Source organism: Vombatus ursinus, unplaced genomic scaffold (genome assembly GCF_900497805.2).
Source record: "Vombatus ursinus unplaced genomic scaffold, bare-nosed wombat genome assembly UNPS02012901.1, whole genome shotgun sequence".
NCBI lineage: Eukaryota > Metazoa > Chordata > Mammalia > Diprotodontia > Vombatidae > Vombatus > Vombatus ursinus.
The window spans coordinates 970,479-995,425 of NW_020952679.1; the positions used below are offsets into that span (position 1 = coordinate 970,479).

Sequence of the window (24,947 nt, forward strand, 5' to 3'; positions counted from 1 at the left end):
CCTTTACCCCTCCCCCCTGCTACTGTCTTCTGTGCTCCATCAAATATTCTACTTGCCACCTATCCCAAGTTTCTTAACTGCTCTCTTTGGCTTGCTGTGCTCACCCAATGTAATCTAGGTCATTCTCTGGATAATCCCATTGAGGACCATTTTATCAAAGAAGCAAACATATTTGGTAGGACAATCACAGGTTTGAGCTGGAAGGGACCCAGAAAGTCACCTATTCCAACTCCCTCATTTTACAGGTGGAGAAATTGAGGCCCACAGTGACATGGATCATAGATTTTGAGTTGACTATAAGCCATCTATTCCAGCCTTCTCATTTTATAGGTGAGAAGCCTGGGGCCCAGAGAGAAGTGACTGGCACAGGGTCACACAGCTAGTGAGTGGTAAAGCTAAGATTTAAGTCCAGATCCTCTGACCAAAATCCAGAACTCTTTCCACTACATGGAAATTAATCAAATATATGCTGAAGAACTCTTTCTCTACCCCTCCCTTTCCTCATCTTGTTTTCTCTTTCTCTGTCTCTCCCTTTTTCTCTCCTTACCTCCATCTCTCTCTCTTCAAAGTAGAGCAGCTAATGATTCTTTCCTTGACTTAATGACACTTTTGTCTTTAAAAGTGTGGAAGAACCAATAAAGGGAAATTTCCTGATCTGATACTCACTACAAAGGCTAGTTGGTTGCTGGGGTGGAAATATTGGGTATTGTTGGAGGGAAATGACCACTCGATAGTAAAATTCTTGAGAGAGAAGGAAAACCAGGTTCTCCCTTCCTCAAAAAGCTTTAACTCGATCCATCTTTACTAGCTCTCATCCTATATCTCTCATCCTTTTTTCAAATCAAGCCTCCTCTCTCACTCTCTTCCTAACTCTCTTCAGGATGGCTTCTGACTTCCTCCTCCAGCTGAAACTGTTCTTCTAAAGGTCCTAATGATGTCCAAATGTCCAAATCTAATGCTTTTTTTTGCCATCCTTCATCCATCTTGACCTTTAACACTGTCGATCACCCTCTTCTTGATACTCTTTTCTTTTTTGGTCTTCACAACACTTCTGGCTCCTGGTTCTCTCCTGCCGGTCTGTCCACACCTCCTCTGTCTTCTTTGCTTGATCTTTATCCAAGTCATGCGCCCTAACTCACAGTAACCCCAAAGCTCTGACCTGGACCTTTTTCTCTTCTTCTTCTAGACTGGTTTGCTTGGTGATCTCATCAGTCACCATGGAATCAATGATTTTATCTATGCAGAAGATTATTAGCTCTATTCATCCAGGTCTAACCTCTTTCCTGACCTCCACTCTAAAGTCAACATGGCCCAAGCTTCTTTCATGATTTCTTTCTCCTCCCAGCCCCTTCCCTCTTCTGAACCATCAAGAACTCTACCATCCTTCTAGTTACTCAGTCTTGCAACCTAGATATCATCCTTGACCCCTCATTATCACCACTCCCCAATAATGAATGAATGAATGAAGCAATGAAAAAAAACATTTATTAATCTCTTCCTCTGTGCAAAGCACTATATGCTGGGGATATAAAGGGAAAAAACAAGAGTGTGCTTGCTCTGCCAGTGCTCACATTGTAATGGGGAAGACAGTACACATGGAAGGTAACTGCAAATCAGATGGAAAAGCCTAATGGTTCTTGGGAGCAGCAGCACAGCAGATGCTAAAGGCCACTCCTTTGATGTCATTTCCACTGACAAAATTATATCAGCTTTTGATGTTGAGCCATTGGACAGGGCCAAGGACTACAGTGTTGAGCATTTCCCTTCCCGGGTCTTCAGCAGTTATGGCTGTAGAACCTGCAGGAGCGGATGCCTGCTTGCATTCCTAGGTTTTCTAGGGTTTTGAGTTCGATGCCCTGGGTTCAAATTCGGACTCTGCTACTTATTTGTGGGACCATATACAACTCACCTCTCTTGGCTTCACTTTCTTCATCTGTGAAATGAGGGGATTGGATTAGTTGGCCTCTGGGGCCCATTTCAACTCTAGATTTATGATGTGATGATGCTAAGTCACTTCGTTAGACCATTAGTCTCAGTTTCCTCATCTGTAAAATGAGGGAGTTGGCCAATGGCCTCTGAGATCCTTTCCAGTTCTGGATCGTGATATTTTGAAAACAGTGCCTGTTCCTCTCCTTAGCTAGTGGCAGTGGGACTCCTCAGATATTTCCTGACCATCTGATTATCATGATGCAAACTTAGCATTTTGAGAGCAGTTGAGTGTTTTATAGGAAGGGGCTAGGTTATGAAGGGCTTTGAATGCCAAACAGAAGATTTTTAAAAAAAATTTGATCCTGGAGACAATAGGGAACCACTAGAATTTATTGAGTAGAGTGGGTGACATAGTTGGACCTGAACTTCAGAAAAATCACTTTGGTGAGTCCTTGAATAGAGGATGGATAGGAGGGGGGAGAGACTTGAGGCAGGCAGACTTGCCAGCAGGCTATTGCAATAGCCCAGACATAAAGCAATAAGGGTATGCACTAGAGTGGTGGCAGTATCAGAGGTGGTAAGGTGGCGTATTTGAGAAATGTTGCAAAGTTGGCCATAGATTGAATATTGGGGGTGAGGAATAGTGAAGAGTTGAGGATGACTCCTTGGTTGTGAGCCTGAGGAACTGGGAGGATGGTATTGCCCTTTACAATATCAGGAAAATGATGAGGTTAGGGGAAAAGATAATGAGTTCAGTTTTGGACACATTTAGTTCAAACTGTTTACTGGTGGTTTGAGATGTCTGAAAAGTAGTTGGAAATGTAAGATTGGAGGTCACCGTAAGAGGTTGGGTAGGATATGTATATGAGAATCATCAGCATAGAAATGGTAATGAAATCTGTGAGAGTTAATGGGGTAACTAAGTCAAGTAGTAGAGAGGGAGAAGAAAAGAACCCAGGACAGAGTCCTAAGGAACGTACAGTTAGAAGGCATGACCTGGATGATGATCTAGCAGAGCACACTGAGGATGAGTGGTCAGACAGTTCAGAGGAGACTAGGAGAGAGTGGAGGCTATTTCAATATACCTGGCAAAAGATGAGGAGATCTAGACTCGACTGGTAACTTATTAATGGAGAAAAGGGAACTCCAGTGTGATGGCATTTAGTGATAACTGGAATTTCTTGTTATTTTTGTAGTGTTCAGGTTTTCTGACTTGCCATATTCTGGGAGGCCTATAATCTTTAAGTTCTCTATATACCCTGTCTCTGAGATCATTGTTTTGCTTGTATAGAAATCTTGTTTTCTTTGAACATTACTGGGTTTTGATTTTCTTCTTTCAGATTGTTCTTTACTTCTGTGAATTTGCAAATTTTTATTTATTTGGAAAGGATTTTCACCATGGATTCAAGTTTTTCTGTTCTGCTTATTATTTTTGCTGTATGGGACATACATTCTGCTTTCACAATTCTTGTTTCTCTCTTAAACCTTTTGGGAATATCTTGCTATGATTACATGTTCTCTTGGGAATCCACAAGCTCCTCTGACTCATCAGGGATATTTTCATTGTCATTTGTCTTACATCATCTATTCATAGATGTCTGAGGAGGATATATTCCCTTCTGTTATTAAGGTCTTCCCTGTTGGTTTGGCTACTTGTGGTCAAGCTCTTTAAATGAGTCTTCTTCCTCTTGACCAATTTGGTAATTTCAGTGTTTTTAATCTCTTTATTTCCCTATTGCTCAGTTTCTCACTCTCTCCCCTTTGTTGATGTGTCTTGGAGGCTGGACCTTAAAGCTGTCTCAACTTCCTCTCACAATGGGGAATTCACTTTTCCCTGGGCTTGGTCTCTGCTCCAAGTGACTTCTGGGAAACAAAACTGGCCACATATGTATACAGGTCCCTGTCTTTCAAGTCTAATGGAGTTTTTGTTTTTGTTTTTGTTTTTTGTTTTTTGTTTTTGGCTAGGCAATAGGGTTAAGTGACTTGCCCAAGGCCACACAGCTAGTAAGTGTTATGTGTCTGAGGCCAGATTTGAACTCAGATTCTCCTGGGCCGGTGCTCTATCCACTCTAATGGAGTCTTGTACACATACTGACTCCCTTTCAAAGTTCCGTCTATTCCTCAGGTCTCTGACTGAGCCCTGTCACAGCATAGAACACTGCTATAAAGCTGATCCAAGCAGAGTGTACTTCTGGTTTTTGGCTTTCTGTGGTTTGGGGTATGTAGTGGGGGGAGGAGCAGAACTGAGTCATATTGTATGTAGTGAATGGGCTTGTGCAGGAAGCCCTGCAAGGACATGGTGGTCAGTGGATGAGAGGCACTGAGTAAGTGCATTAAGGATTAGGGTTTAGCCTTCACTGTTAGCTCATTGGGTTTTTACATCAGTAAGTGTCTTTGTGTCTTAGGTCATGGAGGCCACTGAAATTGATTTTCCTCCTGTATATAATTCTTATTTTGGAGAGGTCTGAGCGATCACGAGGATAGGAGAAAATGTGTAAACACCCATAGGTTACATGGCTTAAACCATAATCACTGATATTTCTATAACTCTTTAATGTTTGCAAATCATTCTAATTACATAATCTCATCTGAGCCTTATATTAATCCTATGAAGTAGGTACAACAAGCATTATTATCCCCATTTTATAGATGAAGAAACTGATGCTTAGAGAGGTAATATGACTTGCCCATCATCACATATCTCCTAAGTGTCAGAGATGGGCTTCAAGCAAGAGGCAGTTAAAGGGCATAATGAATAAAGTGCTGGGTCTGGAATCAAGAAGACCTGAGTTCAAATCCAGCTCCAGACATTACTAGTTGTGTGACACTAAGTGAGTCATTTAACCACTGTTTGTCTCAGTTTCCTCATCTGTAAAATGGGGAGAAAAATATCATCTACTTCCCAGGGTTAGAGTGAGGGTCAAATAAGATAATAATTGTAAAGCTCTTAGCACAGTACTAGGCACACACCTAGTGACCATTCGTTTTCAGTGTGCTTTGCTAGATCCTCATCCAGCTATTCTTCTTCTTTTTATTTTCTGACTCCCTGTCCAGGGCATTGCCTTCTTCTTTGAATTCCTGTTCTCTATCTCTCTTCCCTTTCCATTTCTTCTGCAGCTGATAGTTATGAGGATAGGTTGTTAGTTTTTGGCTCTATGGATAAATCTAGTCTGAGCCACCAAAAGCTATCAAATTACTTGGTGTAACACTGGGTCCTGGGAGGCTGGACTGCTCTACATTGTCCTTTTCCTTTCTTGTAATCTTCATGACTCATTTTCAGCCATAGAGTCCAGAGGAGATGAGCCATATAGGGCCATATGAGGAGAACACAGATGTAGGATCCCTGAGCTCTTTCGTATTGATGTACAAATATTAGTCAGGGAAGAGTAAATCTTATACCTATTTCAGGGAATGATGGTTCCCTTAAGTTCCTACAGAAGAGATAATGAAACCTGGCTTCCTTCTCCAACAGGGAGGTGGGAATTACTGGGACAGAAAAGTCCATGGTCAGAGGTGGTCACTATATTAAATGTTTTTCCTTAATTGCTTTTGTCACTAATGAATTTTCATCAAATGTATGTTTTTTTTGGGGAGGAGGTTGACATAATTTTTAAATAAAGAAAAAAGACATCAGTAAGCCATTTTAAATTAGTCATTCTAAAATGCCTCCCTTGCAGTTCTCTTGATATCATTTTTCCTTAGTCGTCCCTTGGGTTGGCTTCAGGGAGCATAAGAAGTCCCACCAAGAGGCCAGCACTTTTGCCTTGATCTTGCAGTCAGACATCATTTACCAGAGCGTGTTTGAGCTGATCCACACGGATGACAGGGCCATGTTCCGTTGCCAGCTGCATGGGTCCCTGACCCCCCCAGCATTCAGGGAAGTGGAGCAGGACTCCAGCTGTGAGTATTTGAGCCATCAGTTTACCTAGAAGTTATTTGGTGAATGTGGAGAACATGAAACGTCCCTGCTTTCTTATGGTGGAAATATCTTTCAGTCTACTGGATTAGTTTGGACCACACAGCTTCCTAGCTAAGGGATGCTCAACCTCTGCCCGATGTAGTCTGAAACACCTGAATGGGTGAACCTGAAGGGCTGACTGTTACTGGCTTGATGACAGCTTGGAAGGAGGTCCTGGAGTGCCCAAGGGATTGATTCTTGGTCCTTAACACATTACAGATGTTTTCTTTCTTCAATGCCTTGGCTAAAGTCATAGACAGGATACTTTTCATATTTGCAGGTTACATGAGGTGAGGAAGTATAGTTAATGCACTTGATTATGGAGTTTGTAGCCAAAAGTGGTAGTCTAGAACACTGTAAAGAGCAAAATTAAATTTAATGAGAATAAATATAAAATCCCCCACCTGGGTTCAAAACATCAACTTTTTAAGTATAAGGTGTGGAAAGTGAGGCCAAATTATATTCTTTTCTGAAAAAAAGATCTTGGGGTTTTATGGATTACAAATTCAATATGAGTCAGCTCTGTGTTATGAGAGCCCCAAAAGCATGTTGCGTGTCTAGATTCAAGTGTCTGCTCTCTCCTGACATCAAGGGAGGTGTTGAGCTGGGAGAGTCACATGGACCTGGGGTATTCTCTGGGTCATGGAAGACATTCTTTATAGCACCTAAAGAAAAGGAGAATTGTCTAATAATGATTCTGTATCCATGTGCTGCTATTAGAGATAACTTTAAACTCTAGAGCAAAACCTCTTCAATCTGTATACTATCAACATTTTTGAAAATAGATATTTCTGAGGTATGTATGTATCCCAGTTTGGCAAGATGAACATCAGTGTGCCACCCTCTATTCTCTGCACTATATGCATCCTTGATGCATAAGCCCAAGCCTATCTGTGTGGCTCCCTTTTATACATGCTAAGGGGCTCCTTGGCATATCATTGTCTACTGCATGGCAAGGTGCCAATAAACTCAGTTCTTTTGGGTCACGGATCCAACCATACAGATTATGGGGGTTCTCTACTAGTCAGATTTAGAATGCTCAGCAAACTACAGTGAGTCAACAACCATTTTTTAAAGTTATTTTTTCCATGTAAAAACAATTTTTACATTTAAAAAATGATTTTCAAATTCTCTCCTTCCCTCCTTCACCTGACCCCTCTTTGAGAAAGCAATTTGGTATAGGTTATACATATGCAGTCATATGAAATATATTTCCATATTGGTCACATTGTAAAAGAAAACATAGACTAAAAAAAAAAACAACCCAAGAAAAATAAAGTTAAAAACAATCTGCTTCAATCTGCATTCAGACTTCATCAGTTCTTTCTCTGGAGGTGGATGGCATTTTTCATCATGAGTCTTCTGGGATTGTCTTAGATCATTGTATTGCTGAGAATAGCTGGGTCATTCATGGTCAACAAGCAAATTTTAAGCACCTAATATGTTCTAGGCACTGTGCTAAGCATTGGTCAAAAAAAGGTGATGAAAAATGTTATCCATCCCCAGAGAAAGAACTGATGGTGTCCGAGTACAGATTGAAGCAGACTGGTTTTCACTTTCTTTATTTTTCTTGAGTTTTTTGTCTATGTTTTCTTTTACAACAGGACTATTATGGAAGTATTTTGCATGACTACACATGTATAACCTATATCAAATTGCTTGCCTTTTCAATGAGGGGGAGGAAGGAAGGGAGATAATTCGGAACTCATAGTTTGAAAAATGAATGTTAAAATTGTTGTTACCTGTAACTGGGGAAAAACACCAAATAATTTTTTCAAAAGGCTAACACAAGCACAACGGTCCCTGTTCTCAAGGAGCTCCCAGTCTGAGGCAGAGACAATCTGCAAACACCTACATATAAACAGAATCCGTGCAGTGTAAGTTGGAGATACTCTTAGAAAGAAGGCATTGCGATTATAGGGGCCTGCAAAAGACAGGTAGAGATGACGAGACAGTTGCAGGTAGGGAAACAGCCAGTCAAAATTCTCAGAGTTAGGAGATGGAGGGTCTTGTTTGAGTAACCACCAAAGGGCCTATCCCACTGGAACGAAGGAAGACTCTGTGTGTGGAAAGGGTAAGAAGAGTGGAAAGGCAGGAAGGTGGAAAGGTAGAATCAGATGCTAGAAGACTTTATAAGCAAACAGGTTTTCATATTTGATCCTGGGAGCAGTATGAAGCAGCTGGAGTTTCTTGAATGGGGGATCATGAGGAGATTTGGCCTTTAGGAAGATAAATTTGACAGGTGAGTAGAGGATAGACTGAAGTGGGGAGAGACTTGAGGCTGGCAGGCCAACCAGACAGCTATTGCAATAGTTCAGGCATGCATTTAGGAGGGCCTAAACCAGAGTGGTGGCAGTGGCAGAGGATATAAGGAGACATATGTGGTGGCAACAGTAATAGGGAAATTAGGAAGAGGGGAGGAATTGAGGTAGGGAGGGGATGAGTTCATTTTTAGACATCTTAAGTTTAAGATATCTAGTAGGCAGTTGGATGGGGCAGCTAGTTGGTGTAATGGAGTGCCAGGCCTCGAGTCAGAAAGACCTGAGTTCAAATCTGGCCTCAGACACTTACTAGCTATGTGACTCTAGGCAAGTCATTTCACCCTGTTTACCTCAGTTTCCACATCTGTAGTATGAACTAGAAAGGGAAATAGCAAATCTCTCCAGTATCTTTGCCAAGAAAAATCCAATGGGGTGAGATTGGAGAAACTATTGAACAGCAATAAATGGTGCTTGGAGATTCTGGAGTAGCATCAGGGGGATAGGACTGGACAAACAGATCAGAGAATCACCTGTACAGAGATAATAATGGAGTCCATGGGTGTCGATGAATTCCTCAAGTAAAATGTTATAGGAGAAAAGGACCTAGGACAGAGCCTTGGGGGATATCTGATACTAAGGCATGACCTGGATAAAGATACAACAAAAGAAACTAAGAAGGAGCAGTCAAACAGGTAGGGAACCAGGAGATAGCAGTGACCCTCCTCCAGGTCACAAAACCTAGAGAAAACAGCATCAAAAAGATGGTGATTGACAGTGTCAGGGGCTACAAAGAGATCAAGAAGGATGAGGACTGAAAGGAGGCCATTAGATTTGACAATGAAGAGACCATTGGTAGCTTTGAAGAGAGCAGTTTCAGTTGAATGTTGAGGTCCAAAGCCAGTTTGCAGAAAAGGGAAGGTTAAAAAGGGTTAAAAGCCAAGTCAACCTGTTTGTCTGTGGGAGTCATCATCCTAACAGCTGATTCACTGGTCTTCATTTCATCTTTTAGCTCTGCCTGTGAATGAGAGCCCTCTACACAGTACCATCAAGTCTGACCCTCAGTACCTGTCCCTGGAGAATTCTTCCTTCCTGAAGAGAAGCTTTGTCTGCCGATTCCGCTGTCTGCTGGATAATTCTTCAGGGTTCATGGTAATCTCGCTTTCAGCCATTGACCTTAATGATCCACGTAGACCTGTGGCCATATAGGATCTCTGCACTGCCCAGCTTGGGGCACCAACTTCTCCCATCTCATGGGCACTGGCTAGGGGAAAGGGATATATTTTAGCCATGCCCCATTCCTCTATTCCATATTGAACCATGGTAGCCTATCAGGAATTGAATAATTTCATAATATGTCCACTTTAGAGAAACTGAGGACATATCTAATCATTGATCTGAAATCAAATTTTAATTTTTGTTTTTTGTTTTTGTTTTTTAGGCAATTGGGGTTAAGTGACTTGCCCAGGGTCACACAGCTAGTAAATGTCAAGTGTTTGGTCTGAGGCCGGATTTGAACTCAGGTCCTCCTGACTTCAGGGCTGGTGCTCTATCCACTGCGCCACTTAGCTGCCCCTGAAATCAAATTTTTAGAAGGGACTCCTGGTTAGCTCCAGATACAATGATTATCTACACCATAAGTGACATTTATTGCCTGATAAGATGTAAACTCCTGAAAAGCAGCACCTGTCTTACTTTTAGAATCAGTAGTCAATAATAGTCAATAAACATTTATTAAGCACCTGTTGTGTGCCAGGCACTGTGTTAAGCACTAGGAATACAGATAAGAAAAAGAAAGTTCCTGCCATCAAGGAACTTACAATCTTGGATGAAGACAAATACACAAAAGGAAGCTGACAAGGTGGGTGGTAGATGAGCTGGAGGGTACCCAGGGTGGGGCCATGATGTTTGTGGAGCCAAAACCAATCAGAGCAGCTGATCAAGAGTTTAGCTAGAAAGGTCTGTGTCCTCACTAAAGAAAGACTTTGGAAGGAGTCCTCCAGCCAGACAGGAGAGGTAGCTAAGAAGGCACTGAGTATCAAAGCTGGGTCAAACTCCAAGGAGATGAGATTTCAGGTCGGGTTTTCAGTCACAAGAACATCTTTAAAAATATAGATATAGATATAGATATAGATAGATACACATATTTTATTTATTTTGTTAACTAATTCCCAATTACATCTAAAATATTTTAACATTCATTTAAAATTTTTTTGGGTTCTAAATTCTCTCCTTCCCCTCCCCTTTGAGAAGACAAACAGTATGATATTGATTATACATGCAAAACATATTTCTATATTAGCCATGTTGCAAAATAAAGCACACCAAAGAAGCAAGAAATTTTTTTTAAAAAAAGTACACTTCAAGATACACTGAATCCAATAGTTCTCTCTCTAATGGTGGATAGTATTTTTCATGATGGGATCTTTGGAATTGCCTTAGATCAATGTCTTGATCAGAGTAGCTAAGTCTTCCACAGTTGATCATTATTGCAATACTGCTGTTCCTGAGTTACAAGAACATCTTAATTAAATCTTTGTGTCCCTAGTAATTAACACAGTGTCTGACATGCAGTAGGCACTTAATAAATGCTTGGTGATCGATTGATTGTTTCTTAAGCTAGGCTGCTTGCCCACTCATATGTGCAGGATGGGCTCCTTTATCTCACCCTCATGTAGATAGGGCAGTGAGGTGGTGCAGTGGATAGAGCACTAGGTCTGGAGTCAGGAAGTCTCATCTTCCTGAGCTCAGATCTGCCTTCAGACATTTACTAGCTCTGTGATCTTGGGCAAGTTACTTAACCCTGTTTGCCTCAGTTTCCTCATCTGAGCTGGAGAAGGAAATGGCAATCCACTCCAGTATCTTTGCTAATAAAAATCCCAAATGGGGTCATGAAGAGTAGCATATGACTGAAAAATGATTGAACATGTAGATTCTCTGCTTCTCTGGAGCCTTGTAGGAGTTGGGAAGTTGATTTAATTAAATTGATATTGACATTTACTTGCAGAGATTCCTAGGAACATGCAGCTGATGCAGTTTTGTTCTAGTTGGACAGAGTTCAGGATTTCCAAGCTGTTTGAAAAATATTTCAGCCTCTAGATGAGTTTGGATTATTACAAAATGGTAGCCAGGAGATGAAAGAGTCAATATCTAATGACCTAAGTGTTCCCTTTGCTTCATGGAAGATGTTAGGAACTGGAGACAGTGGTTAGAATTGCCTGAGCCCAATTCATTTTTACTAAATATAGCTGAATCCTGCTTACAATTCTAACCAGCAATCATTTATTAAGTGCCAGATACTGTGCTAGCAGCCTAGAATACTACTAAACAAATGAGAAAGTCCCTGCCCTCAGGGAGCTTACATTCTGCTTCTGTGTATTGAATATGTCTAGTGCATCTACTGTATCTCCAGATGGTGCCCAGAGCAGGGAAGGACTAGAGGAAGCTTCATCTTTTCCCTTCCACCATATGTCCACAAAGCTTCCTCTGGGGTAAAAGAATGAGGTCTAATGTGATGGGCAACAGACCTCTAAAGTTCAGTGATTCATTTGTCCCTTCAAAACATTTCTTTCTGGCTCTGTTGTTTATTATCCTCTCCCCAGGCTTTGGATTTCCATGGTCGCCTGAAATTCCTTCATGGGCAGAATAAAAAAGCTGAAGATGGATCCCTCATGCCACCTCAGCTGGCCCTGTTTGCTATAGCAACACCCCTCCAGCCTCTCTCCATCCTGGAACTCCGGGCAAAGATATATATTTTTCAGACCAAACATAAGCTGGACTTCACACCAATGGCTTGTGATGCTAGGTATGGTGGATGTCAATGTTGTGCCTGAAAGTCAAAGTTTCAGGTAATGAGGTGTCTTCCTGGGGATCATCACACTTGTTCTGAGCTGAGTTAGGGCAAAGCTAAGCTACAAGCTGACTGGCCATATATTTGATGAGAAAGGAGCAGTAGAAGAGTCTCAGTGATTTGAAAGGATGAAATTGCCACTGCCTATTTATCCCCTACAGATGTTGACACTGAGTCAAAGTCATGAGCCGCCTGCAGTCAGTCCCAAATCAGCCAGGGTGGTGGTGGGGACGCCTCAACCTGAATTAACTAAAAAAGAAATCTGCTGATCAGATGGCTAATTCATGACATCTACTTGGTGAAATTTCTAAGTATTTCACCTACTTACAAATCTCAATATGGCATGCCAATTTTCAAAACTTTGATACTGCAATTCCCCATAAAGCAGATCCCAGACCAATGAGTCGAAAAAAGAGTCTAGTTTAGACTTGGCATAAGGAAAGCATTTCCTAACAGCTGAGTTATCCCAATGTGGAATGGGCAGTGGGCAGATTTCATCAGAGGTCTTTGAGCAAAGGCTAGATGATCACTTTCCAGGTGTGTCAGAGTGGGAATGTCTTTTCTTTTTTTTACCCTTAGGTGTTTGAGGGCCCTTCATACTCTGAAATTCTCTGATTCTTTGATTTGGTGGCTCTGGGATCTTGATGATTTAGCTGTTCTCTTGAAAGATGCAGATTATGCCTGCCCATCCTACACTGCTCTTGGCCATGTCCTCCCACAAGAACACCACACACTCAATGTTGTTGTGACCTTCTTTGAGTTCTCTGGGCACTTCATTAATAACAGCAGAGTATGTGGGCTTCACAATACTAGGGAAAATGTCCTATTGGCCAATGCTGGGAATACAACTTATGAGCTAAAGAAAGTTTAGTCTAAAGATGAGTCTAAAGACAGTCAAACCTAAGATTATGACTTGGTTGTGCAATTCCTCACTTTCTCACTTATCAGGCGGATAGATCTGAGGGCATCTCCCTTAATTTCCATTGCTTTCCTCTAGTGAGAGGCCATCATGTCACGGCCTGAGCTCTTGTGTCCCCCTGACTCTTGAACATGTGATAGTATGATAGTTGGTAGTAGAGGCAAGTCTGCTTTTGCACCAGACAAGGATACTTAAGTGGATGGGTATTTTGGTGAAAGGCGGTCATATTTGGCCAGAGTTTATTCATTCGGGGTCACAAGATATGTTGAGTTTAAAACTCTGACATTCTTTTCTCCTTCTCAGAGGGAAAATGCTTCTGGGTTACACAGAAACTGAGCTCTGCATGAGAGGCTCTGGATACCAGTTTATCCATGCAGCAGACATGATGCATTGTGCTGAAAAGCATGTAAGAAGTAAGTTCTCTGACCATCTGTACATTCCTCCAAATTATGTAATAACTTTTTTTTTTGTTCTTTCCATTGTGGGATAACCCCAGACATTGAGGTAGAGTGAATTTATAAAGGTGGGAGAGTTCAACCAACAAGTGCCAAGACTGTACAGCAAGATTTAAGATTGTAGTTAGACTCAGTCAGTGGACAAGGTTAGACTAGGGAGGTCTGAAAAACTCAGTACTGCAATTGGACATGTTAGCCAACAAGCATTTATCAAGTGCCTATTACATGTTAGGAACTGTGTGTGTTCAGAAATAAAAGGAAAGGCAAAAACAGTCCTTGTCCTCAAGAAACCCACATTTTAATGGGGGAGACAATGTGTAATCAACCATATACAGTGTAGATAGAAGGTAATCTCACAGAAAGCCACTAGTGGGGGTGGAAGAGACAGTAGGAAAGGTCTTCTTCAGAAGCTGGGATTTGAGCTGAGTCTTTAGGAAGCCAGGGAACCTGGGAGAAAGAGATGATCATTGCAGACATGGGAGATAGTGAATGAAAAGGCACAGAGTGAGATCAGCCGAGCTAGATCATCAGGGCTCTAAACATTAAGTGATGAGGAGGTAACAGATAAGGCAAGCAACAAGTTATTATATATATATATATAATAAAATAACTGTATTTCAATACAATTGGTTTCCTTTGTTTTTTATGTATTTTATTTTATGTGTTAAAAACATTATTGTGAGAAAGAGTCCATAGGCTTCACTAGACCAGCAAAGGTATCCCTGACCAAAAAAATGTTCAGAACCCCTGGTCTAATTCATTATTTAAAGCAGAGTTCATCTCAGAACCATGGAGAGCTCCACACATTTAGGGTTCTTTCTTTGATTCAGTGGTACTTTATCCCTGACAGTACAGAGTTTCTCAGTCAGCCAGGCCCATCTGGATATTAAACAGGGCTCAAGAAGTCAAGTTTGAGTCCATGGGGTAGTGAGTCATTTTCATCTACCTAGGAGGGTTCTGAAGGCAAAGCTGCATGCTTTGTCTGACTTCGGGCTCCTCACTGGATTATCCATCCATAGAGGATGGCTGCAGGGCAGTGGCTCAGGTCTTTCTATAGAGACATTGCTCTTCTCTTCAGAGGGATTTTAATGTTCAGGGCCCTGGCATGCCCTAAGGTATGGGACCAGGCCTTTTAAAAACTCACTTCACATCTTGGCAGTTTAACTTCCTAGGCAATGAAGCAAAAAATCAACATGCATTTCCTAAATATATGCCAGGCATTTTGCTAGGCCGTGGGGATGGAAAGGCAAAAGAGAGACTTTCAGTGCCCTCAAAGATCTGACATTCTACCAGGGAGGCAACCACCAGCTCAAACAAACTGATTGTAAAAAAATGTTCCTAGTTGCCAAAGAGATATTAAGAGCTATAATTACCTGGGTAGGGGTAAGGTGAGAGGGAAAAGGAATAACTGAACAGCCCATATGGATCAAGAGATATATAACATCTGAATGCTAGAAGGGCTTTGGTGCTGCCCTCCCAGCATATCTGCCTCATTAACAAACTAGATGCCAAGTGGTCCTGAAAACTTTCCATCTCCCAAACTCCCTAGGCAAGAGGAGGTTGGGGAAGAAGGAGTCTGGGGTTGTGGAAAGATCAGTGAACTGGGTAGGAATCAAAAGATCTGGATTCTAGCCCCACCTAGGCTGTTTGTGACCCTTGTCATCTTGGAGCAGGGGCTTCTCTTTTCTGGTCTGAAGCATTTTCTCATGTGTAAAGTCTGAGGTTGGACTGGAAGATTTCTAAGATGCCTTGCAGAGCTACTTTTTTGTGCTTTGTTTTGTGAGGCAATTAGGGTTAAGTGAATAGCCCAGGGTCACACAGCTAGTAAATGTTATGTATCTGAGGCTGGATTTGAACTCAGGTCCTCCTCACTCCAGGGCTGGTACTCTATCCACTGCACCACCTAGCTGCCCCTTTTCTGTGCTTTTAAATCATTTGTCTGCACTCATATGCAAAAATGACAGTGTGGTGCAATAGACAGCAAGGAATCAGAAGCTCTGAATTTAAATCCCAGTTCTTCTGCTTACTAGGTTTATTATGACTATGGACAAGTCACTTGACCTAGCTGGGCTTCAATTTGCTCATCTGTAAATATGGTCATCATACTAAATTACCTTTATAGTCCAAAGCCACCATAAATCCTAGAATCCTTGCATTTTACTACTGAGAAAGTCCTATGTGTGCAAAATGACTTGACTAAGGGAGAAGACATGTCAATGACATATATACAAATGTGTGTACATAGAGATCTCCATATATGATATATATCATAATGTATATTACATATTTATAGATACATATACACACGTGTATAGGGTAAAGATATCCAGTCTGACCAGTCTCTCTCCTGAGATCCAACTCCTGTTGGACTAGATGTCTCATAGACATCTCAGACTCAATGTATCTAAAATAAAACTCCTCTCTTTTTCTTGCAAACCTTCCTTTCTTCCAGACTTCCTTGTGGTTGCCTTGGGGAGCTCTATTATCCTCCCTCCCAGTCACCCAAGATCTACCTCTTTAAGAACTTCCAAATCAATCCCTTCATGCTCACTCATAAGTCCTCCCCATCTCTCACCTAGAATATAACAATCATCCGATTGCTGCCTTGATTGTTTTCCATCTTCCTTAAAGTTGCTCAAGTGACTTTTCTAAAGCACAGCTTTGACCATACCAGATTCTCCCATTTGATCAACTCCAATGGTTCTTTGTAATCTCTAGGATCAGACAGACACTCCTCTGGCCCACATTTAAAGCTCTCCACAACATACATCCCCCCTTCCTAGCTTTCCAGTTTTCTTGTACTTCACTCCCTCCATATACTCTCCAGGTCAGCCAGACTGGCCTATTTCCTCTTCCTCACCTGTGAGGAATCAATTCATCTCTATGCCTTTAGACTGGCTCTCTCCCATGCTTGCGATGCCCTTTCTCCTTACCTCTGTGTATCAGAATCCTGGTTTCTTTCTAGACTCAGTTCAGGCACCACCTTTGGTAGGAGCCTTTCTCAGTCCCTCCAGCCTCTAGCACCTTCCTCTCTAAGGTCACCTTTTCCTAGTCTGTATTTATCTTGTATGCACCTAGTTGTGTACATATCTCATATTAGAATGTGAGCTCCTTGACAGCAAGCACTATTTTTTGCCTTTTTAAAAATTCCTAGCACCGAGCATAGAACCTAGCACATAGTAGGTGTTTAGCAAGTGCTTGTTGATTGACTGCCTGATCTAGCTATGACACCAACTTTGCAGAAACCACCAGAGCTTCCATTCTGCTGATACAGCCTCCAAGGACCAAGGGTCACTTCCATACCATGATGAGCTGTTTTTATTTCATAATCTCATAGACTTTGAGCTAGAAGGGATTCAGAAGCGGCAGTAAATCATGCCTAGAACTTCAGATGTGCTGACTTCAAGCCAAACTCTCTTTTCCAATGTACTTAGCTGCCCCATTGGAAGAAACTTTTTGCAAAAGCAGGCAGATCATAAAATTTATACGTGTGTATATATATGTATATACCGATATATAGACATACATCATATGTACATGTGTGTATATTTATATATGCTCCATACTTTCAATGATTTTTTTTCCTTTTAATCCAAAATTGGAGCATGAGAGCTCCATAGTAACAAGCCAGAAGCACCTGTAAAATGTTCTGAACTCCCAGAGGTCCCTGTATGAGAGCAATATAATATATAAATTTCAACCCCCACTGACTCCCAGGAACAGTGTCTTCCCTCCTAGATTGCCTTCAGTTAACCCTGTATGTATTCTGTATGCGCTTGGTTGTTTGAATATTGTTTATCCCAATCAGAATGTGAGATCTTAGAGGGCAGGGACTGTGTTTGCCTTTCCTTGTATCCCTGGTGCCTAGCACTGTGCCTGGTACATAGTAATTGCTTGATAAAGGTTTGTTGGTTTGACTTGACGGTTGTTGGATCCGAGGTTACCATGCACCACCTGCTGACTTGCTGAGTGTACTAAGGAATGCTTCCTTCATCTCTCCCCAGTGATGAAGATGGGTGAGAGTGGAATGACCATCTTCAGGCTGCTCACCAAGAAGGCTGGCTGGCTCTGGGTCCAGGCCAATGCCAGGCTCGTGTACAAAGGAGGCCAGCCAGACTGCATCATTGCTCGGCAGCGGGTACTCTCGTGAGTGGTGCTTTCCTGACATAACAGTTCTGTTGGGTCACAGCCCTAACAGCATCTTCCCACCCATGCCCAAAGGGGTTGTGAGTCTTGATTAGTAAGCACTGAAAGATCACCCATGGACATAGCTTCTCCTTATGTCTCTGCATTACACACAGGATGAGACTAAGGCTCCAGGAGAGTAAGCAATTGGTCAATAATTAAATAGGGATTGTTCTGATTCCTAAGACATAGGACTCCTGTGTTCCACTTCACTATTCTTTCTATCGAGACTCTGGGATTCTCATTATAAAGGAAAAATCCTCTCACCTATGAGCAGACATGGTGCTACTGAGCCTGCCATCAGTGGGATCCAGGGTTTTATGAGTTTTTTTTGTCTGTGTAATGGGACTGGTCTTCCAATAAGTTGTGAACAACCGCTGTCCAAGTTCCCCTTCATGTTCATGAAGTAGGTGGTTAGGAATGGTGAAATTTGTGGTTAGTGAACAAAAAAGAGTTACTAGGTACATATGTGAATGTGTGATAGCAGGCCACAGCCTGCCAATAAGACAGGAGCTAAGTCTGAGAGAGTTACCTGAGGCTCAGAGAGTTCAGTGATTTGCCCTGCTCACAAGGCAAGTCAGTATCAAAGGCAGGGTTGAAACTGAAAGCCAGCCCTTTACTCCCTATCATACGCTGCCCTGGAACTGACACAAAAGGAGAAGAATTACATGATATGGAACCCATTAGGGCCATGTTTTGACCAAGTGAACCTGAAGACTAGAAACGTGTGTGTATATTTACATATGCCACACTCTTAATGTTTTTATTGTTTTCATGTTAATATTTTTATTGATCCTGGTCTGCACCATTCTGAGAATCTTGAAGATCCCAAAGGGATTGAATTGAGAGCTTCATGCATGGCTCTCAATGCTTTGGAATCTATAACTCAGATGAATGGTGGCAATCAGGCCCAACTCCAGGAACATTCAAGGAGGGTAAGGGGATAGTGCCAGTTCTGGCTCTTTCACAAAGAAATGGGGGAATAGGAATGAATGGGAACTTATATGCATTCCAACTCCCCATCCCATTTGACATGGGAAGAAATTAAGGATCAGAAAGGTCCAGTGACTTGCCCAAGATCAGACAACTAGTAAGGGGCAGAACTGGAATTCATACCTAGGTCTTCTGATTCCTAATTTGATGTTTCTGGCTCCCATTTCTAGGTTCCCAATGATTATTTCTTTCCATTTCAGATTCAGAAATGGCTCTAAATTACTCTAGCCTCAATGGGTTAGCTTCTGGCTTCCTGAATGAATGCCTTTATATCAGGTGTCCCTAGACCAATCAATATTGACCTTGTACATTGTCAAGGACAAGCCATGTGATCACAGAAGAGACAGCCACTGTCAGCCACTGTCAGGGTACAGATACCTGTTCACATACACAACAATCCCCTAACCTGGTCTAGCACTGCCATCCCCTCCCTCTCACAGATCTTCACTTCAAGGAAGTGAATCTTTGATCTCCTCAAGGGAAAGGTTAGTGATTCTCTATCACATTGCTCAGTCTAGCACCAAAGCAAGGTACCTCTGCCTCAAACACCAGATCTTTATTTTTTTTAAGACCAGGAATAAGTTTGTAAAACTTCACTGATATTCTGCTCCGAACCGTACTTGCAATCTTTCCTGATCTCCCTAGCTGTTAATGTCTTCCTCACCTAAATCACTTTCAACTGATTTTGTATATAGTCTGTATATAAGGGGCAGTATGGCACAGAGAGTCAGGCTCAGTGAAAGGATGTGGGTTTAAGTCCCATCTTTAACACATGCTACTGTGTGACCCTGGGCAAGTCACTTAATTTTTCAGTGTCCCAGGCAACTCTCCAAGACCTTAAATTACATAAAAGGTGCCTACCTGGACTATTAGAGGGAATTTCCTCATCTGGGAGTTCTCTATGCCAATGAAATCCTAGATGCAGTCCCTATCCTTAAAGTCGGTTTTATATCCCTATGTATATACACATTATCTTCTCTAATAGAATTGAAGCCCACTGAAGACAGGGACTGTTCCATCTTTGTCTTCATATCCCCAGTGCCTAGCAAAGTGCCTAGCCTAAGCAAGTATTTAACACATGCCAGTTTATTGATTTCTCATCATGGCCTAGAGGTGACTTTGGGTTCTCAAAGGCTAATCTCAATGGAGAGCAAGGTCCAGAAAGTCTGGAAAGGTTGTGAGCACCCAAAACTTGGGGATGTGTGGCACATGTGCTGTCTGAGAACCAGACAGGCCAAGTGCAGAGAGACTCATCGCTAGAAGGCTGCTACCTGGTAGTGGTATTTTTTAGCCCTAGTGACTCATGAAAACCATTTCATCGGGCACACAAGGGTTAAGACCCTCATTGGTGGAGGGAACCTCCACAGTGATGAAATAACAGAACAATTAGACAAGAAGTATTTGTAAATGCCTTCAATATGAAGTGTGTCCTGCAACCCTTGAAACATGTAAACACCTTTCCCAGTTTCTGCACCACTGATATCCTTTAAGAATACCCTAATTTGGGACCATTCCAAACAAGAGTCCATTAGCCACCTGTTATGGTTGTGCTAACCGTGCTAAGCATGGAGATACAGAGACAGAAATGGCTTTGTGTTTGCCTTTAAGGACCTTACATTCTATGAGTTAGGACAGTCAACTAATAAATCAATCAACAAGCCTTGACTAAACACTTCCTATGAGCTGGGGGTTGGTAATACAAAACAAAAAGCCCAGAATCTCAAAGAACAGCGGCACCTTTCCGTCAGAAGAAAAATGCAAGGATCAAGTAAATGATGGTTTTCTCTCCTTAACCATTTAGCAAAAGGACCGGTGTCTCTTCTTTCCCTTGTTTCCCTCTTGTATCATCTCTGCTGTTCTTTAGCTGACGTAACTACCCTGATACACGGAGGACTACCAGAAGCTCTCTCGCTGTGTACCGCTCTTGTCCAGGATAGCAGACAAACACGCAAAGCATCAGAAAATACTATGGGGGGGAATGAGAACCATAAATCTGAACTCATATAGCCTGCAGGAGGAGGGGAGGCAGGGAAAATTGTCCCTGCTTAGTCAGAAGGTTGGCAGCAGCAGAATGGCATGAGATGATTCCATCTCTTTTGCCCTCACAACAAACATTATTTTTTCCTAGTGATTGAAATGGTTATTTCAGTTTGAAAGCATTTGTCTTCAGAGCTTATGAATAAGACTTGGCAGTTCCCATGTCCACTTGGTCAAAAGATTCTAGCTGGATGGGCTGTTGAGATGCTAACTACAAATCAAAAGCTCCATTTTTTTGCAGGGCAATTGGGGTTAAGTGACTTGCCCAGGGTCACACAGCTAGTGTCAGGTATATGGTCTGAGACCAGATTTGAACTCTGGTCCTCCTGACTTCTGGGCCAGTGCTCTATCCACTCTGCCACCTAGCTGCCCTGAGGTCCATTTTTAAATGCAGTTGGTGAAGACATGGCTTCTAACCCTATGATTTTTGCCTGCCTTTGCACCATTTCAGGAATGAGGAGGGTGAGGAACATCTGCACAAGCGGGCCACCTCACTGCTGCCCTTTAACTTTGCCACGGGGGAGGCTGTCCTGTATGAGAACAAGCTTCCAGACTGCCTCAGCTCTCTCCCTCCCAGGAAGGGGTTCAAGGCAAAGAAAGAAGCTTATCTTGACCATGACCCAGCCAACCCCAATTCCCTCCTGGGAGCCATGATGCAGCCAGATGAATCTGCACACATTTCCTGGACTGTTCCTGTGTCCTCATTTTCCTTTACAGATGTTACGCAAGCCCCTAGGGAATGGTGTGCCAATGACAAGAATGGGAAGATCATCAAAGATGAGATGGATTCCCTTATGGCCATCATTGAGACATTACTTGAGGAAAATGAGACTGAGAGTGACATCTGCAAAACCATCCAGAACCTGGATGTTGATAACCTCGAATTACAGAAGTGCGAAGAAAACATGTTCTCAGTGAAGCAAATGGGGTCCCCAAGCTTCCAGGGAAGACTCCAGCAGGGAGTGACCCCCTTCACGGATGAGGTGACACTCTCACCAGAGAATAGAAAGGATGTGGACTTTCCACCACTGAACATCACGACGTCTTTACAGTCCCTAAGGCAAAAGGTTCCACTAATGGGAGCATCCCATCAAACCGCTCCAATGAAACCACTTCAGTACTTATTTATGAACTCCCCCAAAGAGAAGGATGCAAGCCATCCTCAGGAGCACTACTGGCATTCTCTGGGCCCTGATACAGTTGTCCATTTATCACCTGGATTGCAGGAAATCTTATCAGACTTACCCCAGCAGATAGATGGACAGAGCCATGAGGGTCCTTTGACCTTTGGAATGTGCCTAAATTCCATGTCCACCCCTAAGATACAAGCAACATCTGGCCAACCAAGCCCCAGGCCCCTTTCCTCACATCAGACCAGTTGGCATCCCCTGGGACCAAGTTTAGACAGTTCCACCACAACATTTCCACTGAAATGCACAGAGTCTCTTTCTTTGGAAAAAGTAAGTTTTGAGAAGGAGACAGAGCACAGCTCGGGGTGTGATGCTTCTGCCCAGTCAATTCAGTTCCAGACACATACACATAGTATTCAATGGCAGGATCCAGAGCCTACAGGGATCTCAGTCCCTGGTGCTCATCAGGGTCCTCCTCAGGGTACCAAGTCCAGATATAGTGTGGACTCTCTGACCCCAGCAGAGCCTATGGAGGTAGAATCACAATTCCAAACACAGAGAGCTCGGCCGAACACACTTGGAAACCATGAGACTAGCCGATGGATTTCTTCAAGGTTGGCTGACTACCCTCAAGGGGACATGCTAGATATGGGAATGACTCCATTTTCCAGCCCACAGCAGACCCAGAGTATGCCAGCATGCTTTGGCCAACAGCCCAATGCCCTGGAAGGTCATCAGCTTCTGGGGAACTATTCTTCTTGTTGGCCAATCCACCAGCAGCGACCATCAGCAGCAATGGATGTTTACGGTAAATTGCAAGACTTCTCAACCCAGCATCAGCAGCAGTTGGTGCAAGGGACTGACCATTCTGCAGTGCCCTGCAGGCCAACTCTGGGACATCCCAGTGTGCATCTCATTGGAGAGGCGGGGCCCAGTGGCCATCACCAGACTGCACCTGATCAGGAGGCCAGCTGCCAGAGAGCTAGGAGGCTCCAGAGCACACAGAAGTCCTCTGCTTCTGTCACATGGCAGAGGGAATGCTCACTCTCCTTACCTGAATATCAAAGCAGCATTCCCACTGTGGAAAGCAACATCTCTTCTCAGGCAACTCATGTTTCACCCTTTCTTAGACCCCCCCCATCTCAGCAGTAAACTGGGAGAAGCCTCACTCTCTTGCACAGACAGACTCACTGGCTCAGCCCCTGAGAGGGAAGCAAAGCCAGGACTGGACTGGAGTCCTCCCCCCCATCCTTCAGACCCTCTTCTCTCCCACATGTTATTATTAGAACAACAAGCAGATGGTGGGCCGATTGTCAGTCATGGCGTTCACTGCAAGGTAAGATGTAGAGGATTAAAGAAAGCAATTGGAATGGCTTCCTAAACGTTTCATAGAATCCTGGGTAGGACACAGGACAATGGACAGCACAGTGCCTGGGTGTCTGGCACATAGCAAGTGTTTCATGAATGCTTGCTGATTGCCTGTCACTTTACACATACACACATATACATATATATGCACATTCACACATACACGCACACAATACACATATGCATATAGGTGCACACACATGCATACATATATATGCGCAGGCACACAACACACATACACACACACGCACATGTATACATACATGTGCACATGCACATAATGCACACATGCATGGAAACAGGTGTATACATATGTACATATATAGGCACGTGCACACATACACACAATACACATATACACATATGCATGCATGCACACACACATATATACACACACACACATATACACACATGCACACATTCTGCCAGGAAAGCTGAGCGGTATCAGACAGACTGAAGGCTTTCGGGTTTTCTGGCTGCTCTTAGCTCTGACTCCCTTTCTGCTAGCACAGCCCAAACAGTAGGAGATTCCAAACACTGGGTCTCTTTGCCCTCTCCTGGGCCTCCCTGAGAATGTGGCCTTCAATGCTCTATATGCCAAGAAGATGTTGAAAGTATGAAAAGTATTTGTGAAAGACCCTCAGGGGTCAACAAACAAGAATTGTCTGTTGAAGAACCAAGCCTTCTGGGCTTTAAGGCAGTGAGGGCCTGCAGTTAGTAGGAGTGAGGAGGAGGGGAAGGGCTTGGGTGAAATCCTAGACAAGCTTCAGGGAGCTTGGAGCTCACTGGGGGGGATACTCCCCTGCCCACCACTCCCTCCCACCAACCCAGAGCACCTTCCCTCTGTTACTGAGGAGAGGGTCTTTGAGAGCTGCCATGGCTAGAAAGTCATCCCCCTGTAGCCAATCTGGTTCTGAGACTCAAAATCAGCCAGGCCAGGCCAGATGTGGTAGACACACCATCCTCAGCAGGGCCAGGCTCAAAGACTTTCCAGTTTGTCCCAAGTGAGAGGGCTGGCCTTGAAGTCAAGAAGCTTTGGGTCTAGCTCCTGCCTTTAACGTATCCTGGCTGCGTGACATTGGGCAAGTCACTTATCCACTTAATGCCTCAACAACTCTCTAAGACTACAAGCTGTAAAGCGGGTTTTGACTTGCTCTAGGAATTTCCTCACTGCAGTTTCCTATATACTAATGAAAGCCAGACCAAAGTCATGCTTGTATTGGACAGACCTGTGATTTCTTCAGTGTTAAGGAGGCGCTCTTAGTAAAGAAACCTCCACTACCCTCCTGATATGTGTATGTGTGTAACCCAACCACTAGAGGTCCTACACTTTGAGTCTGTCGTGACTCATTGCTTCCTTCATCCCCATACCTTTTCTCCTGGCTGGAGCTGAGGAGCAGAACCTAGTAGATGATCTTTCCCCTCTTCAGAATAGCTAGATGTCCAAGAGCTGTCCTTTGATAATTGCAATGTTAGGAGGTTCATCACAGACCTCTCTTGGGGCCATCACATGACATGTTCATGCCTTATCTGCTCTAGCATGCACTAACTTTTAAAATAACATTTCTTGGATGACTCATAGTTAGGTTTCCACTGTGACATACTGGCTCTTTTTGCCTGGATGGGCTCTAACTGGAACACCTTCTTCTGTTCCTGATAGAATTTCATCCAGGTCATCTTTTATTCTAATTTCATCTTTCTGCCTGGACTCAGACTACTCAAACTGGTGTCTGACCTTAACGCTGCCTCCTTGGCTTCTTCTCTACTTTCTTGGTGTTATTCAATAGGCAGATTGGCTTCCTCACCTTCCTCTCATATCATCAGACAATGACATGGTCCTCAGAAGGGAGTCTTTCCTAGCATTG

At 43.0% G+C, this 24,947-nt stretch overlaps 1 protein-coding gene across 1 annotated transcript in view; it reads left to right on the forward strand.

Moving 5' to 3' along the window:
• LOC114040263 (aryl hydrocarbon receptor-like) overlaps nucleotides 1–24,947 on the forward strand; it is a 90,985-nt gene that overhangs the window by 59,637 nt on the left and 6,401 nt on the right. The window contains 7 exon segments of the mRNA XM_027858301.1: nucleotides 5,706–5,829; nucleotides 9,158–9,297; nucleotides 11,748–11,950; nucleotides 13,218–13,327; nucleotides 17,374–17,515; nucleotides 21,036–22,845; nucleotides 22,847–23,050. Of these exon segments, the coding sequence (XP_027714102.1) occupies nucleotides 5,706–5,829; nucleotides 9,158–9,297; nucleotides 11,748–11,950; nucleotides 13,218–13,327; nucleotides 17,374–17,515; nucleotides 21,036–22,845; nucleotides 22,847–23,050 (2,733 nt within the window).